This window comes from Poecilia mexicana, unplaced genomic scaffold, assembly GCF_051168715.1.
Source record: "Poecilia mexicana isolate PSO_F unplaced genomic scaffold, ASM5116871v1 scaffold_23, whole genome shotgun sequence".
NCBI lineage: Eukaryota > Metazoa > Chordata > Actinopteri > Cyprinodontiformes > Poeciliidae > Poecilia > Poecilia mexicana.
In genome coordinates this window covers 8,236,989-8,256,034 of record NW_028263392.1, presented here as the reverse complement: position 1 = coordinate 8,256,034, position 19,046 = coordinate 8,236,989, and the positions used below count along the sequence as shown (strand labels likewise).

At 38.8% G+C, this 19,046-nt stretch overlaps 1 protein-coding gene across 3 annotated transcripts in view; it reads right to left on the bottom strand.

The window, feature by feature from the left end:
* grm8a (glutamate receptor, metabotropic 8a) overlaps window positions 1–19,046 on the bottom strand; it is a 229,031-nt gene that overhangs the window by 38,580 nt on the left and 171,405 nt on the right. For all 3 annotated transcript variants that reach the window (XM_014970995.2, XM_014971017.2, XM_014971013.2), the window contains one exon: window positions 6,799–6,999. In XM_014970995.2, the coding sequence (XP_014826481.1) occupies window positions 6,799–6,999 (201 nt within the window). The remainder of the gene's footprint in view (window positions 1–6,798; window positions 7,000–19,046) is intronic.

The window sequence follows — 19,046 nt, the reverse complement described above, 5'->3', positions numbered from 1 at the left end:
TTGTAAGACTGAATGATCTGTCATAAGGAAGATTGCAGCAGCAGCTTACGATTCATGTGAGGGATTCAAAGAGCTGCCGAAAGAATATGAAATCAGCCTTTCCGTTGTACATGCTGAGGTCTGGCACATCAAACTAAAAATCACTCTGAAAGCTGACGGTAAGATTCGAAAAGAAAGCATCAAAACCCCCAATCACCTTGGTGCTGTTGATACAAAGGTCGCGTGCAATCGGAAAGAGACTGTTTCAGAAGTGATCGAGGAGAAAACCTTTGATCCACAGGGAAAAGGTGAAGGGAAGGCTAAAGTTTTCCGGAGAGAATGTGAGCAAAGACCAGGACGTCTGGAGAAATCTTCCTTGGATCGACGAGTCTAAACCCGAGTTATTCAAAACATCGGAACAGAAAACATGTTTGGCTAAAATCCAAATTCCAGGAAAAAAGAAATCGACATCAGGTAAATGTGAGGCCATCAGTAAAAACAAAAACAAAAACAAAAAGTGGACCCTGTAACACAACAATAATCCAAAACACACCAGTAAATCCATAAAGGACTGACTGAGAATAAATGAAAGTCCTCTTCAAAATAAAAGTCAGTCCTCTAAGCCATACATTTGTCCATCTTTAATAAGAATAAATACCGAACACCCACTGTGTTGAAATAAAAATAATGGGTTTATAATAATGGATAAATACAACAAGTCAGCAGAGTTTTGGCAGCTGGTTAGGAGAGCTGCCAGAAAAACTTTTATTTTTAGTTAATAACCACTTTGCACCCAGTTACATCTTTTTACCATCAACAACATATTTTTGATAATTAACAGATAGGCTGTCGGCAAAAGCTAAGAAAACAGAGAGGTCAAAATCTAGTTACGTCTTGGGATGAAAGACAATTTTATTTTATTTTTTTCCCCATGTATCAATTATGTTCCCATTTTAGGTCGTTCCAAGTCTGTGGGGTTAATTGTCTGACTCATTCATGGTAAGATTTTGTAAACTTGCATTCATGCAGCGTCTGTCGGCTCCCACTTCTATTATATCTACAAGTTTCAACTGTTTTCATCTCTATAATTAAATCACCTACAGTAATCCACTTCCAGAAATTAGCCAGACACTGTAGCTGGATGTAATTTAATGATGGCAGCCCAATAACTTATTTCAATGCAGTATGTAATTAAAAAAAAGAGAAAAAAAAAATCTAAATTGGCTGATTTTGGTATTCTGAGGTCAAAACTGGAAAACAACTTAAAAGCTAATTGTTGAATCTTTAACAAATATTAGCAGAAATAAATTTTAAAAAAAGGGAAAAAATGTAATCAAAACATTTGGTTAGTGATTGTGCTATTATTATTAAAAATATATAATATTTTTATATAATATTTTATACTATTGAAAACATCAAACCAGTCTGGACATTTTCATTGTTTTAGGTGTGTCAGAGTTTAGGATACACCCCAGTTTCAATTTTATGCCATAATGATGTTTTCGTTCTTTTTTTCCATACTTTTGCCACACAGCATCAAATTTAAATGCAATTTTACTTCACAATCATCTCTTCCATTGTAAATTTGCAGTTTGTTGGTCAAGTTTGGTTTGTGCCCCATCAGAATATTCCCTCTATGTCCACCACTGCTTTCAAGTTGCTCAGTATTACTTTAGATCATTTAACATTTCCTATAAGCTCCAAGTTAATTCTTTTTTATAGCCTGCTTTTTTTTCTTTCTAATTTCACTAAACTCTCAATTTACTTCCAGAGTTCCAGTTTGCTGTGACTAGACTAACCATATCCGTCCCTTATCTTTCCTCCCAACTCATCCTTCACGGTTTTGCGATTTAACTTTTTTTTCCCCCTCCAACAAATTTGCATAATTTCCCAAACCCAGTTTCTCAGTCAGACTCTTAGCACCTGTATCGCTCCCTCATCACTCTTGCCTTCATCCTCTTTCAAAGTCACTGTGTTCTGGTAAACTCTCTGCTCCCTCAAACCCCTTCAATCACATGTACTTCCTGTCCGTTCTCCAAGTTAAAAGAGAGCTGGCGAAGTTCATAAAGTCTTTCCCAGTTCCGTCTGTTGTTCTTCAACTTTCTCCCCGAGGTCATTATGAACAGATGAACTTCGTCACCCCCAGCCGGTTAGTCCCTTCCTTTCATGATTACAATCACTCCTCATTTTTTGTGTATCCCCCCAAGGTTGTTCAGCCGCATGTAGAGATCGTCGTCTCAAAGTCAAGCCCCTCTAATTAGTGCAAGCTGCTTCCGCTGGGAATGTCCATCTTGTGTCTCCCCAGGAGTTATTATCGGGCCGCGAACACAATCGCTTTCTCTGAATGACAAAACACACGCACATCCATCTGCATCAAACACAACTGATTAAAACCTTTGATGTTTTCTCTCTCTCTCTCTCTCTCTCTCACCTGACTTTAAATGTAGGGTCAGGGTTTCATTAAAAACTGATTATCAGTTAAAAACAATTTATTATATGCTAAAAAAAAAAAGAAAAAGACAAATATGTGTATAAAAACTATTGCTTTGGTGAGATGAAACATCTTTGATTCATTTCCGCTTTCTTCAACAATTCTGCAGTACAACTTTTTGTCTCCTATCTGCAAAAGCAAGCCCACAAACGCTAGTTGTGCTTGTTTATGCCATAAACCACAATTCAACTTGCAGCCAGTTGGCTTCAAAAGGGTTTTTTTTTTTTTTTGGCACCCAACAATGTGAAGAAGAAGCAGCAGATCTACTTTCAGACTCTCGCCGATAGAGAAAGTCGTCACTTCATCTCAGTGAGCAGGCAACATTAAAATGTTGTGAAAAAAGTCATTTGGATCTTTATGTATTTTGTCTGTTTCGCTTGTTTTTGTGCCCTTCTTTTAGTGTTTCAGATCAAAATATTTTAAAATCAAACAACGACCGGAGTAAATACACAAACTAGCTTTCAAGTTATTGAAGGTAAAATGCTTCCACACCAGCCTTTCACCGTTTTTAGAAAACACGGTGCTTTTTCACTGTCAGTTAAGAATTAATAATGGAAAAAAATAAATAAATAAATCACTTCTTTGGTTTAAAATCAGCAGCAGTGCTTATGCCATGCCGACTGAACCAGTAAAATCAAGACATCATTTGAAATTTTTTCGAACCCGTCTGACGACACAGCGTAGGTTAAAGCAACCCTCGCATTCACATCCCAGCTCGGTTCAAATGTTAGTTGCTGTTTTTCTTGATCCAAGCGAAGCGCCAATTGATTTTTCTCCCATGTCCTCAGCGGTATAATGGACCGTGATTGTCTCCCTGCTCACCCGGGGTCCGTCTTCCTTAATGAGGAATAATTCACTCTTTTATAAATTCCCAGAGAACTACGCGGTGACAAAAGATCTGCCACAGTGAGAAAGTTTAAAAGGAGACAACTGTTAACACTTAAAGTGTGCATCGTTACGTGCATGAAAAGGGAAGAGTTTGTTGTTTTTTTTGTTTTCTTTTTTGCATTTTCCTGGTTAATTTAATTAACCAACGTAAAAATGTTTGTGTTATTTCTTTTGCAAGTAGTTCAGGGTCGGATTTCCAATTTTTCACCTCAATTGCTTTGCATTGAACATGAACTAGTAACAGTGAAGTTCACACGTTTTATTGCAGTGAGTGAGCATCACATGATGAAACTAGAAAAATTCAAGAATGTTTGGCCAAAACTTTAGAAGCCATTTACCTGATTACTAAAACATCCCATTGACATCCATATTGCAATTTTTTAAAAATCCTTTCTGCAATAACTCCTCACTTGTAACCTATATGTTGGAAATGACACAACTGCACTGGGTAATCCTGTCGGTGAATTTGACCCAGTGTCATTAAGTTTATCTTTGTTACAGCTGGAACAGTGTAATTATTACACATTCTCAGCTGACTAGTCAGCACTTCCACTCAACGTTCTACCTGCTCGAATTTATTCGCGTAATTAGGGTCTGCATAAAACCACAATCTGTCTGAAAAATGTCGCTGAACTATTTTTACCCTGCAGGTTAAAAAGTATCCAAATTGTACGTATTCACATACTAATTATTCATAAGAAAGTTTGGATGTGAGAGAGAAGTAGTAAGATTAGTTTTATTTTATTTTCCTGTCTATTTCTCTTTTTTTTTTTCTTGAAGGGTGAAGGAATATGTCTAGCTCACAAGATAATACGCAATAATAAATAACCAGATAAGATTTTTGCAATACTTTTAAGAAATGTTTGGGGGAAAAAATGTAATGTGTATATTACAAAAATAAAGATTTCTTGTGTTTGTAAAAATATGTAATCAGTGCATAATTACTTAGTCCAGGATTACTTTCATAAGTCGAAATTAGAGACTCAAATGTAAATACAGCGGGATATCAAATTAATAATTATGTCAACCTTACTTGAACACCTCAGTGCTAAACCGCAGAGATGCTGCTTTTTCAGCAATTCAACTGGGACTTGACCTCAACCATTAATCACTACAAATTAGACATTGTTTATCAGGTTATTTACCTTTTTTTTTTCCCCCCTCCAAGGAACAACGTGATTTTGAACTTTGGGGTTACAGCTACATTAGAAGATGCTTTGATGTCCATCAGCTGTGAAACACTTAAGCTACTGCTTACTGGAAATGTAACAGAGAACCCTGATTTTAAAACATATGCTCAAGTCATGCAGATCCAACTCAATATTTATTAGATTTGTAATACCCCTGCTGACAGTCTCAACAGCTGTGTTCAAGTCTGGCTGGACGATGAACTTCCAGAAGCGATTTTATTCATATTCTAGGCTCCTTGTTGTCTAATTTGACATTACATGGTTTGCACTTGTGAATCATCTTTCCCACTGAAGAAGGATTGATTTCAAATTGTTTTTGAAAAAAAGCCTGATGCTCAGACTCTTGAGTATAAGCAGTTTCATCTCTAACATCATTGCCGACATCTGACATCGTATATTCATCGCAGGTGTCTGAAAATCCTGAAGGTGCCATCAAACTTGTATTTTTAATTGATTCTAATCCACTTGGCTTTTGAGAAGAAAACTCGGTAAGCTCCAAGCTTTCCGTGATTGAGAGGAGTGCGGCGATTCATCTGCGTATTAAGTTTCTGACCTTGTGTTTTATGGGAGGATTTCTCTCGCCTCTCGGCCAGCAATAACACAGAAACACACCTGAGCATAAACCTGCTGCTCGAGCACGAGAGAGCAATCAGCATCCGCTGGTGAATCAGTTTCAGACAGGCGGAGGGCCGAGGCAGCAACAGACACACGCGCGCATTCCCACACAGACGTCCTCCTGCAATCTTAATCTCGCCTCTAAATCAGAAGAGCCTTCCTGTAATCCGCACGACACCACAACCTTTTCGGCACGCTTTCTCGCTCTCCAGCTCATCATGTTTTATGTATTCTGAGCTGCGCGGAGGGGGAAGAGGAACACAGGAAATGAAAAGGAGGTACAGGTGCATCAGGGGAATAAAAAATATATATTAATAAGAGTGTATTCAAATGAGAAGTCTGATACCACTTGAAAATGAGCAAATGTTGCACATCCACTTAAAACCAGTCAATAGTCCAGAGAGAAACAAAGGAAATGAAAAAACTGGGTACTGTAAGGTAATAGATGACATGCTTTCTGTGTAGATTAGGAAAATTCAAGAATTAAAGGAGGATTACGGTGTCACAATTAAGAATGTAAGATGTGTATGTGGCAAATCTAACTGAAAATAAACACTCAAAACAAGCTGGATTTAAAGGCCGAGCCTTATTAAAGAACTATCAGCTAAAACAAAAACTAAACACAAAGATCCGTCTTTACCGACCGCCCACTCTAAACTAAACTTTCTATTACTCTTACTTGTTCTTAACAATGTGGGATAACCACATCATTTTCTATTATGTCCATCACAATCTACACACAGTAGGCCACTGGAACCAAATACTTTATTTGGTCACATAAGTAGAAATGTGTGGTAAATATGAGCTTGCAAGGAATGATCACGAGTTCACCTGCCTGAGGAATTATAATCCATTACAGCAGAGTTCTCTCTGGGAAAAAGACTAGTTTTAGTTCGTCCATCTAGTGAGATACAACGCTTCCTAAAGGCAGGCAGCTGAAAGAGTGAAGATGCCAAGAGTGTAGAGTGGATGTAGATGGACGATGGGAAAACAGAACCATTAGCCATACGAAAGGAAAGTTGGAGATGACACACCAGGAAACACTGCACAACTACTTTTCCTGCAAATGAAACGCAGGATGAATGAGACATGGCTGCCCCATACATGTACAGCATACACTCAAAAGTAAGATTGTCGTTTTTTTTTTGTGTGTGTATCCCATGACGATCCGAGTTAAAACCCTAAAGAAGTTTCTAAAGTAATGGAGGCTGCCTCCGACTAGCCTTTGGTTACTGCACAGGCCGAATGCAACTAATGGACAGACATTGCAGACCAAGGAGCATCAGACGAGCCTCCCAGATGCTTTGGCATCAAGAGACGTGGCAGGTATAGATCTCTCACATCAAAAAGGAAGAATATATTTCATCAACATCCTCTAGGCAAAAAAAAAAAAAACTGTGTGGGTAGCACATATTTTTTGCTCATTTCACACCCTACTGCTGCTAACTTATTTGTCCATCTTGCTTTTTATTGTTTTGAGAATCGCACTCAGATGCGTGGAAAGTTAACGTCTCGCCACCTTCTTGATGCAGCGTAGCCGTTACAATGTGTTTGATTGGAACGCAACAGACGGTTGTCAGATTATGTCTGGAACAGATAATGTCTATAGGATCAAAACACAAAAGCTGAACTCACCATTGAACTTGACCGCACGAATGTGGCTGAGCAGCTCTTTGCCATCGATGTTAGCCATGCGTGGGCAGAGGCCCGGGTAGCCGTAGCAGAGCTCTCGGTGCATATGGTGCAGAGCGTGCGCCATCGCGTAGACGGCGTCCATCACAAACTGGACCTTTCCTTCCTGCTCGTAGTTCGAGTCCCTGCCCACTTTTTCTAAACCTGCAAAAGGAGAAATTGGTTTAAAATCGAAATGATTTTGATAGGAATTTTCTCAAACCTACATAAAAAGAAAGAACCACAGACAACGTATATGAGTTTTCAACCAAACTTCTGCAGAAGGAGAAGACACAGTGAATTGCTTCTCCAAGCCGCTGACCATGTGTTCTGAAAACCTTCAGTTTGTTTGTCTCTTTTATTAGCAAGAAGGGTGTGAAAAGGAATGGAGGGGGTGAAACCCCACATCCTATCTTCACAGTAGGATGTGGATTGTAGGATGTGAATTCAGATACAAAGAAGGGGGACACAGAAATTTAATTAACACAGATAGGTTTACAGCTCAGGAGTATCCTAGGAAGATCTAAGTCACCATCTGTAAAAACATGCTTGAGATTAAGGAAAATTTAATTGTGTCTCCAGTTTCAACAAATTTGAACACTAAACTTCTAAATAGAAAAACAACTAGTAACATAAAGTTAGAAATGTAAGAATGATAAACATAATTCCAACAGATTTCGTTGTGATGAGTGGGACAACATTCACTGTAGAAGCTGCCACAAGAAGATACTAAAAGTAAAACTGAAGAATAAAAACAAAAATAAAAAAGGATAGGTTAGGGGGGGAAACAAACAAACAAAAAAAAACAACTTTTACAAAGTAAAGATGGAAAGGAGATAAAAATGTTTGAAAGAGCTTGACCAAGAGAGAGGCAGCAGGGCACTCAGACTGATGATGACAAATAACTCCTCTCAGTCCATTCTCACCCTCGTAGCAGAGCTACAGGAGAAAGAACAACATGTTCTTTTTTAACATCATCTGAACGACTGGTAATGGCATTTCGGTGTACGAGGGAATGGTCAGGAGATGTCTGGAGGAGACTAAAACGCTCTTTACTCCGGCGTCGAGTTGCACAGCTGCTTGCCACAAGCATGCGTTCACTCTATGACACTGCATAAGCCTATCTTCTCGCAGCAGCCGAATTAATTAGTGAGGACTAATCTTTGGGTTTATTCGCCTCTAATGAACATTTGCATATTTGGATTTGGCCTTTATGCCGGTGCGCACACTCGAATTTCACATATGCCCGGTCACGCTCGTGCGCGCACGCACACAAGCAAATTTAAAATAACCTTCCAAGTTGTGATTTATTGAGAGGGATTTATGTGCTTATTAGCATAATAAGTGAACGAGGAAAAAGCAGTGTGAAAATAAAACCCTCTTTGATGCGTTGAAATGAAAATCGGTAACAGGGTGAAACACTCGTTTACTACTTTTATGGTTGCGGTAATTATACCTTTGTACAAAAAAGACTCTCTATTTTTATTATGAGCTAATCTTTTGCATCTAAGATGAGCATTTGCGCTGCAAAAAAGTACTTTTGTAAAGTTTCAGAGCTCATCATAGCACAGAAACGGCACTGGTGACTGATTAAGCTCAGCCTTGATATTCTGGAGCCTTCAGACAAAGTTTTATGCTTATCCTATTAGATCCCAGTGCTGCATTTGATACAAGTCACTACAATTTTTCTTTAGAAAGGGACCAGCAGCACCTGGCAGATTTAAATCGTATTGGTCTCAGAGATTTTACTGCTTAAATGTCAATGACGAATCTTTATCATGCGTCACTGAAAACAAACGGCAACCTTTTTTCTTACCATCTCGCATGAAATCAGTCAGTTCACAAGTTTACATACGTTTCCACGGTATTTGGTAGAATTGCCTTCTAAACTTGATGACCTAGATTAAACATGATCAGAGGCTGCAATCATTGATTTGTGAACACACTGCCTGATGATGTGAGAAGCTGCAGCTCTTTGAGTTTTCATGTCCAACTTGGGGGAAAAAAAAGTCTAAAACTGCTCAAATATGTAATCATTAATCGTGTGACTTTTTTATGCGTCAGTGATTAAGTCTGCGTACGTGTTTGTCTGCGTACTGTGATTAGAAAGTAACCTGCAATGTTATAGTTTCGGTTTTATTTCATTATTTTATCTCCGTCGCCGTAACCCGTCAAGGTACTGCAGAGACGATTTAGTTCAAGCTGTACGGCGCATCAAACGTTGACATTTATGTTTTAGCGATCCATTTTTAAGTAAAGGTTTATGACTAAGGTCGATGAAACCAATTAGTTAAGACTCCAAGCATGCCTTGGAGACGTGCAGTAGAACTCCAGGTGACTTCATTTTCTACTTTTCCCCTAAAACAAAACAAGTTGTCATCGTTAGAGCGGAGCATTTGAAGAACTAACTACTTGAAATCACTGTGGATTGATTAACACTTATTTTTTGGGATTGATTTGATAATATTTCTATGGATATGAACAAGATCTGTTTGTAAAGTGCTTTGATTTGCTGGCATATCCATAAAAAATAGAGGAACTGAATTACATTTTTTTAATGAAAATGAAGACTGCAGATACTGACATTCTTTGTTGTGATCTAATGTTTTAATTTTCATGGTCATCTTCCTCACATTCATTCTTTCACTGTGTTCATCTTGCTCATGTTCAACCCCCCCTCCACATTACAAGCAAGTCGCGGCCACCTCCGGGCGACACACACTGAACCCAGACCCATGTGTGAGTTGAGCCGAATTAACAGGACCAGAGGCACCTTGAAATCAATATGAGCGCCTATAAGGAATTAATGAGGTCCTGAAGATGAAATCCAATCCATTTTTATAGACGGCAGCCGACTGGCGTTTGGTATTCATGTCCAGGTTTGTATTTGTTCGCGACGGCGCCGATGTGAGGGAGCACCGAAAAGAAGTTAGTCCTAAGCGTCCCTGGGAGGCAAGGCTGCATGTGTCAGGAATGAAATGTATTGTAATGTGTGCGTAGGAGCATGCAGGACAAACCACAGCTCTTTGTCAGGTGTAACATCTTTGACAGAGCTTTTGTCCTTTTTGTTGTTTTTTTTCCCCTCCCCTTCTTCTTCTGTGTTCTGCATTTGATTCTGCACAGCAGGGCAGAGAAAACAATTTTTCCTCAGTAGCTCTGTGTTCCACATGCTTGTTTGCACTCTAGAAGTCAGTCTTGCCAAACTCTTTCAGCCTGTCAAGCACTTTCAAATGGACAACGCCGACTGAAACCTGTTGCTTTCAGGCAGTGGATATGATGGGCATTGTCTAAGTTGATCCACTGGGCTTCATGCTTAAAAATAAAACGAAGGCCAAATTGCAATCGAAAGTGCAAACATCCTTGTCGAAATGCCTGATTGTGTGCTGCTAAAAGGGAAGGCAAAGCCATTTCTAAATGTTTCAATTACCAATGCAACATTTTTGCAATTCAAGAAAAAGAACAAAACAGAAATGCATCAAAGCAAGTCTATTTAATGTAAGCATTCAGTCTTCTTCAGTTCACATATCCAATTGATTGATTCAGATCAACCTGAAGTAAAGTTTAGCTCTTTGTTGGGTAGATTTCCTGATTTGCATACTTTACCAAAGGGTCAAAGAAATAAAAGATCATGTTAGACCAATGTATTAGTAAAGCAACAGCAGAATAAGAAGACAACTGTAATTTATAGTGAGGAACAGTAACATAAAAGCTCAAAAATTAAAGAACACAGATGAGAACTGCTCAGGATGGCTATGAATTTGTTCAGAGTAATACTGAAAGCACTTCAGAAATTCTTGTAAGTTACAAGAATTAGGTTAAGAACTAATCCAGAACCTTTTTTTCTTTTTTAAATGTAGTTTTTCGTATCTATGACACATTTTGTTGCCTTGACTTTAAACCTTAATGTGCCTCACACTATTCCGTTCAGTGTAGAACGTCCTGACGTTTCCAACAGGCCAAACGACTGTCAAATTTCTTCCCTGCTAAGCAAGAAATAGATAGGAAGCAGTAAACTCTCCTGACTCCTTTCCTGCCCCGAGGAAACCAGCTAAGCTGCTACTCATGTCTACCTTCTCATCAGTTTAAGTAATGACAGGGCTTCTCTCTGACAGCTTGACAGATATATATATGTCATCCTATTGGGCAGTTAAAAAAAAAAAAAGAACTGGCCACATCCAGGAAATTCTTCTGGGTTACTAGAAGAGTGTGCTCGATTTGTTTTTCCTCTTCTCGTCGTTCTTCATCGCAAATCGGCGTTCACGTAAAAACATTTGCAGGTGTATGGTCACATCAGCAATTTTTGGTACGTGTAGCATCTACTGCACAGCTCTCGGCAAACCAGACGGGTGTTTCACGTATTCAAGAAGCTGAAACAACTAAAATTACCCAACTGTCATGCGGTGCAACGATGCTTGTACCATTAGTCAGTTTTGCAGTCTGGATGAGTATGAAATTGTCTGTATTAAACCAAAGACTATGGTTCTCTTTGTCTAATGTTCTGCCACAATTACCCATCTAATTAAGCTAATACACCACAAATAAAGGGGCAGGATATTGATTAGCACACAGGATATTACTATGGAATGTGTTTTAAAGTAGTTTTGATAAAAAGGAGTAATTACTTGAAAAGTCAATCGAAGTATGAGAGCTAGTATAGGCGAGTGGTCCATCTCAAACCCAAATTAGCATCAAGTGCTAATATATATATATATTTTTTTAGATCATCCCTAATAAATACACGAGAACACGACAAATTCGTTGTTACACAATCATTAAATAAAAACTGTGGACTTCATGTCAACAGCTGGAACCAGTTCAGCAGAAGGTACTTAGAGTCGTCAGCTGTAAACTGTAGAAGGGGTGTCTGCTACAGGTTGATGAATCCACTGTTTGTTCCTAATCAGATATGTGACCTCATTGTATACACCACCCTCTCTTTAAAGCTGGAGGCATCTTCTTGTTTTTCCTGACATGCGCTCTTCTCTCGTTTCTGTTCGGATTACGTGCACATTCCCACTCAGACGAGCATCAGAACAAAGTATTGTACTTCGAGCCATAGATCAAACTGCCGTGCAATAATGAGAATCTCTCTCTCTCTCTGCAGTTCTTATGAGATGTGAAATGACATGATGCACCATTAATCAGCGTATCGCAAGAAAACGCAATCCCCACTTCCAGACAGCTAAACGACTGTTACTCTGGCGCGCTGCGCTAGCTGGGGGGAAACACTACCGTCTGCGTTTCTCCGGGTTGCGTCAGGTGCTGAAACTGGAGCAAAGGCTGCTCGTGTTTGGTGAGTGTGAGGAGTTCGCTACGATCCGGCTTTTGTTCAATCTGTCAGCGCGCTGTCAGCACCTGGCGGGAGCGTCGATTACACACATTCGTTTTTGCCAACGCGCACTCGTTGTGTGCAGGTGCAAAGTAAAGCAAGAAAAAAAAAGAGAAACCTCATCAAGACGTAGAGCTAAATAAATGTAAAGATAAAAGCACAGATGTACCAAATATTTATACGCTCTCTGCTTTATATGTGTTACACTCTCATCTGTTTTTTTTTGTTTTTTTTTACCAGCCAGCAGCTGCTAAATGAAATTCAGCCTTTCAGCTTTCTGTTAATGACATCAGAGACCACAGGCAGCTTGGCTGGTTGCTTGCTGAGTAAGAGAGGATTTGCTCTAAATAAAAAAAGAAGAAGAAGAAGAAGAAGAAGAAAACAATCCGTCAGAGAACTCCAAGAGGCAGAAGTAGAGATGAAAAGTAGCTTTCATGTCTCATAAAAGTTGTGCGAACCAGAAGCTGAGCGAGGAGGCAATCATCTCCATATCTGCCTGCGAGACATTTTAGACGCGTCGTGGTCGATTATTTGTTCTCGTCGCAACGGAAAGGGAGGCCCGGCGCGAGGCGATTCGTTTTTGAGATTTGTACAAACCCATTACGGATTCCGGAGAAGAGCCGCAGAAAGAAAGAAAGAAACTTTGCTACAAAACATTATTTCTAGAAGAAAATTTCCTTCAAAATTGAGGTAATTGTCCATCCGTCTTGACAACTACAGTAAATATATACAGTAGTAGCGTGAAGGCAGGGGACTTCAAATGGATATTTTCGCATTATTTTCAAAATCTTCAATCCTTCAAAAAAAAAATTTTACACCGCATTTTGAAGAAGCTCTTCAAAGGAGGCTGTCAAAATGCACGACAACTCACTTGAATCTTTAAATCAGCACTGGCCCGCTGGTGCAGAGGTGCAAAGTCCACAACTCTCTCTGATAGCATCAAAATGACTGGAGATAAAAGTGGAAAAGAAAAAAAGAGGGGGGAGGGTGGGGAGGATTTCTATTGCAGTAACATGATGTTGACTTGTTGGATAAAACTGACACCGCTGGTCTTGTTTCATTAAAACAAAAATAACATTTGTTACTGTCCACGTAACAAATGCAAGAAATCTAAGGTTAAAGAAGTGACCTTGAAAACTTGCTGGAATTCAAACAAAGCATTGGAATGGGAAGGAAAGCAGATCTAGATCACACTGGAAGCTTTTAGTATGTCAGGAACTGTCAGTCTACTGGGAGAATCATGCAGAATCATCTCTCAAGGCTGAAAAACAAACAAAAAAAAAATCAAGTGAGCAGTAGCTGCATGAATGGAAATGGGCTCAACAAAATTGGACATTATCTTTCCTTGGTCCCCAAAGACTTGCTATCCGCTGCAACATTCAAACAGCTGGGTCAAATTTTGGCAAGCGACATAAAAAAAAAGAAAAGATTTCGTCACAATTTTGGCATCAATTATCCAAGAAGGTGGGTGTGTTAAGATGTGGAGGATGTTTTCTTAGCATCATTTAAATCCCACACCCCGGCCGAGTATTATTGTTGCTGATCACGTTCGTTCCTTCTTTATTCACAGCGCTACAATCTTCTAATAGGTACTTCCAGGAGCATAATGCACCATGTCTAAAAGCTCAAAACGTCTCAAACATGATAATGAGTTCGTTTTACTGGAGTAGGCGCCGCGGTAAGCAGAAATATTAGCACCGTGGACGTGCTGCCGGCAAAATCTGCTGTGGCTGCATAAACACCGGTCAAAGTCGTTGACACCTGTTTTGAATCTGCGTTAACGGAGGCGGTTCCCAGTAGAGTTGAACCTGCTGGTAAAAGTTGTTTTTGTTCAATGCTGTTCAAGGGCGAGTTAGACTTTATGAGATCAACAAGTGGCTCTGAACTTTCTGCAACTCTGTCAATTCATAAATAAGTTAGGTTCCTTCAGACGAAGAAGTAGAAACACGCGGCGCGTTTCTCTTCGTAGAACTACGAGTACCAAGTACATAGAAGAAGATGGGCTTCTGTGCTGCCAAGAAAAAGGACTGATCGTCAAGCAACAAAGTTGTGACAAGCAAGTAAATAAAAGGGAAGCGTATTAAACGGTAAATGACTTGTACTTTATCTAGACCCCCAAACCACTCAAGCACACACTCAAGTGCTGTATTAATTACAAAGTCACTGCAAATTTGTATAAGGATGAGTAAAAAAATTTGTGTTTTGCGATTCTACACAAAGACACACAAAGTATCCCGCAGTCGCAACTTATTTTTCTGCTAAACCTGTAATCTGTAATGTGATGATCTGGTGGACACATTTTACCTTCTTTTACTTACTTTTTTTTTTTTTTTTTTACTGAAGGTTATTTGATGGTGAGAACCTTATGCTGGTTCATAGCGAACAGTGACTGTTATTCCTTAATGTTAAAGGCAATGTTCACCAGCAAACAACCCCTTTAAGACTACCTGACAAACTCTCTACAGTCAATATCTGCCAAAATATTTGTCACATGGAAAAACCATCTAACAAATCAGTTAATCGTAACATTTGTCACTCATGGGGAGTTTCACACCGTTCTTTTCTGATTTCATCAGACATCTGCATTGCTTATTCTACCTTGAATAATAAAAAGAGAATACTTGGTTTCAGTTTTATCTCTGTTACTTTTTATTTCACAATTCTCCTGTTATTTTTTTAGCATCTTTGCCTTTAAAAATATCCACCTCTCATGTAATCCTGCAGTATAATTTTATTATAAAAACTGAATGCTTTTGTTGTAATGTGTCAAACTTTTTTTCCGCCCTACTTTTCATTTCCTTTCGGTGTTTTATGCCATTGATTTATTAATTCTTGATTTCGCGTTCATTTTTTTTTTTTTTTTGGTGGAAGCTTTAGTCCTAACGCTTCTTGAAATATATGTTAGCCAACCCTAAATGCGTCGTCTCCAAATGCAGCCCTGCGCATGAATAAGAATGACTTATTGGAACCATCAAGATTAAAAGTGCTGTTTTATAGAAAGTTAATCAAAATCCCAATCTCTCTCCTTTCCAAAGCCTGCGTATTTAATCTGGCTCCACTGATGCATATAAGCAACACTTGCACACCTGCAGAACTTGGCTCATTCCTTCTGGCTCATTTAACAGAAGGTCCCACTATCAGCTTGATGCCAGCAAAACCAATGAAAAAGAAACAAATGGCATGCCTTACTAACTCGTAAGCAAAGCCGCTGCTGTATTTAAGACAAAAACAAACCAATGCATTAAGGCAGTGAGGTAGGACTAATGTAAGGCTGCTCAATGGCTAAGTGCTTTGATTGATGGCCTCATGGACCAGCGCCTCAAACGTATTTCACACGTAATGATTTATGGTCCCAAAGATGACAGACTAATGATTTAAACAAGCTCCTTAATTAAACCTCAATTTGGGATGTATATTCAGCCATCTTCTTCACATCGTCCAAAAATAAGTGGAGACTTTTCTCCTCTTTCATGGTTGTTTTTTCTTTGCCTGCTATGTCACTTGGATGTAAATAAAACCTCGCAGAAAGATCAAATCTATTTGACGATCTGAAACATTTGGGGTAAGATCTCGAAACGCTCAAATTCAATTGGGTTTTATTATTTGCATTTAGTTGAAACGTCATCAGTCTTCCTGCATTTGCTAAAGTTTTCTTTTGCTGTGTTTTTTTTTTCTTTTTTGTTTTTCCATTTTAAATTCTGCCATCACCTCATACAAGCCCTCACATTATTTTATTCCCATTCCTCCTTTGGCTCAGAGCTAGTTCTAAGGCAAATCTGCCGAGACGGAAACAAACAATCGATAGAGGAGAATGGGAAATGAACATAAGGCAGAGGGTGAACTTAATTTGACAAGAAAGCATTGAAGCTGCCAGGGGCAACAATGCTGCACCACTCAAGTCTGGGTGAATTGCGAGAGCTGGAGTTTGTGCAATTGTAATTAAATGGATCTCAGGCCTGTGATTGGTGCAAGTATTTAGCCCGAGTCGAATTTATTCTTAATATTAATATGGTGTCTGAATTATTCACCTTGAGGCAATGCATTAAATAGAAAGCTGAGAAAGCCAAATCCTAAATTTTGATGGAAAGTGTTACATTAATAATCAGTTACAGTTTTTATTTTCACCACTTGGTGGCCTATTAAGACGAGGCTTTAATGAATGAGGATCCACCAAATCAAACTGGTTTTCATTTCATTTCAGTTTAAAATCGTCAACTACATATATATACATATGTACTGATAACTGTGGAGGTAATCCGCTGGATTCCACACACCTGTGACCATGGAAATATTTCAAACTTCAGAGGTTGCTTATTGAAATGGACTAGTGACACTTTTTTTTACATTGTGCCAGTGCAACAAATCTACATTGCATACACATTTTCTTCCCTTGAACTTTATTATTAAAATTAACTTTTAAATGAAATGTCAAATTGTTGCGTCTAATCTGATTTGAACGCTGGAGTTTACTAATCCAGGAAAAGGCGGCACAATTTTTGCTCGCACGTTCTGCTAAAACATCACGAGTTTGCTATTGTTGACGTGTTTTCTGAAATCCTGTTGTGTTTTTTTCACTTCAGGGTTGCCGTAGCGATCCAGCTTGCAGCCAGAAACTTTCCTGCTTCATAAAGATCGATTTTCAGCATAACACCACTTTTCATGAATAATATGAGGGCATTGACATATGTGGCTAATATACAATATATTACGTTGCTAAATTATTACTGATATATATTAATCCTGATAGTATACTCAGCAAATATAAATAATTCAACAGTCATTATTCACATTCTGCTAAATCACGGCCTTGACAATTTAGATTTGCTCTCGAATTATATGGCGGCATATTGAACTTTTCTCATCTAGTTTTATCAGTCCATTCCTCTTTCTGCCGGTGGACTTTTTTCTTTTTTTTAACGTTAGCATGTCTTTTATCCCACCGCTCTTGAGCAAACACATTCCTGTACAGCTTAAACCCAATCAGGGGAGGGAGATGGAATGAGGAGAGACGGTACAGACAAAAAGCAGATGACAAAGGTAAGTGGGAGAGGACGGGATGAAAATTGGATTCAGGTACAAAAAAAAAAGAAAAAAGAAAAACTAGGGACGAATGGGGGGAATGTAAATGAAAATAGGAACAAGAAATGAAGACATAAATCATGAAAGGATGGTTGGTAGAAAACCTCAGGAGCTGATTGGACTGCGGGAGTCGCCTTATGCCACATCAAGGCACTAGAATTGTTCCCTATTGCAATAAAATATATGCATTTGCCTATGTGCATGGAGAATGTGCTAATATATTCCAACACCTCTCCTACGTGAGTTCTGAAACAGAAAATATGCACAAAAACTTTATATTAAAACATATTTTACACGTAACTCATTAATCTTTTTTTTTTTTTTTAACCTCTTAAAGAACGGGAATAAATGTATCCGTTTTCATCTCCACGATTCCTGGCAGGAAAGGCGAGTCCAGGAGTGGAGTGGCCATCTTCCTTCCTCAAGTTTTATCGTACTCTTTAGCATTGTTTGCTTTAATTGCCACAGAACTTGTCAAATCTTTAGGGGAGCCTGTACTGATTACTGAGAGGAGATTTAAATAGGACTTAAGCAGGATCTGCAGAGCATCCTCTGCTCTTTCCTATGACTGCAAATATGCCAATTAGGCTCCAACAGCTTAGTGGAGGCGATCCCGGAGCAGAAATCTCTACTGCTGGCCAAAAACGTGAAGCCATTTGTCATTTTGCTACGTTTCCCTTGAAATGTGCAAATAAACCAGATGAAATCTAAAAGCTTTAGCAAAAAGTTTAACATATTTGTCTTTCAAAAGACTGATATACAGCACAGTTTGACGTGCTAGGAGTTAATCCTGAAGAAGGTAAAACCAAAATTGTCTCAGATGTAAAGAGCCACGAAATTACCGCGGAAAACTAAACAGTCAAAATCTCAATCTACATCATTATCTAAATCCACATTATTAGATGTAGATACATTTGTGAGACACAAACTTGCATAACACAAAATAAAAATGACAGAAAAACCTCAGTTACTTTCTTATATACATTAATGTTAAAACAATTCTTAGAGGTATCTAATAGTGCATCACCGATTTTGTTGCAAAATACATTTAAAACGGCTGGATTTGCAACTTTTTTTAGGAGTGTGATTCCTGTTTCCGACTTAATCCAAGTATGGAGATATATATATATATATATATATCCTAAAATAACTACATTCTGCTATGTGTTTATGTCTGTGTTTCCAGATAGATGCCTCAAACTCCACAGAATTGCCTGTAACGGCAACAAGTAGTTTCACATCCCTACTGCATCTAAAGAGAAATATTGCTGGATGTCACAGTCACGCTCTGTACTGCACGACTGCCTCCCATAAATCAACCACCGCAGAGGGCATCACGGAAAGCGGTTAGATAACCACGTCCTCCACAACAAAATGGAAAAAAGGATCATTTCTCTGCAGGTAAATGACACTTCAGCTCCTCAACTTTTACTTTTTCACTGCACAAAACTGTGGCAACGTGCGTCTCTCTGCAAACTGCCCTCTTGTTGCCTACGAAAACATCCAGAGAGAAACCTTAGAAGTGCCGTTTTTCGCTGAGTAAGAAATGCGCGCAATGTGCTCAAAAGGCAAGAACATCAAACTATCGCTTAGTAGCTTTAAGAAGATAAATTCACCATTAATAACCCTCTCCAAAGTATTAATTATTGATGGTAAACTGGGGAAATATAAAGCTCCCAGTGAGTGTGTGTGGATGTCTGCAGACAAGCATTTCCCCAAGACTCCCTGTTTGCCAATGAGAGAGTAAAGTTACACCATTAACTTCTGCTGGTAGCTTAAAAAAATAATAATCTCATAATAAATA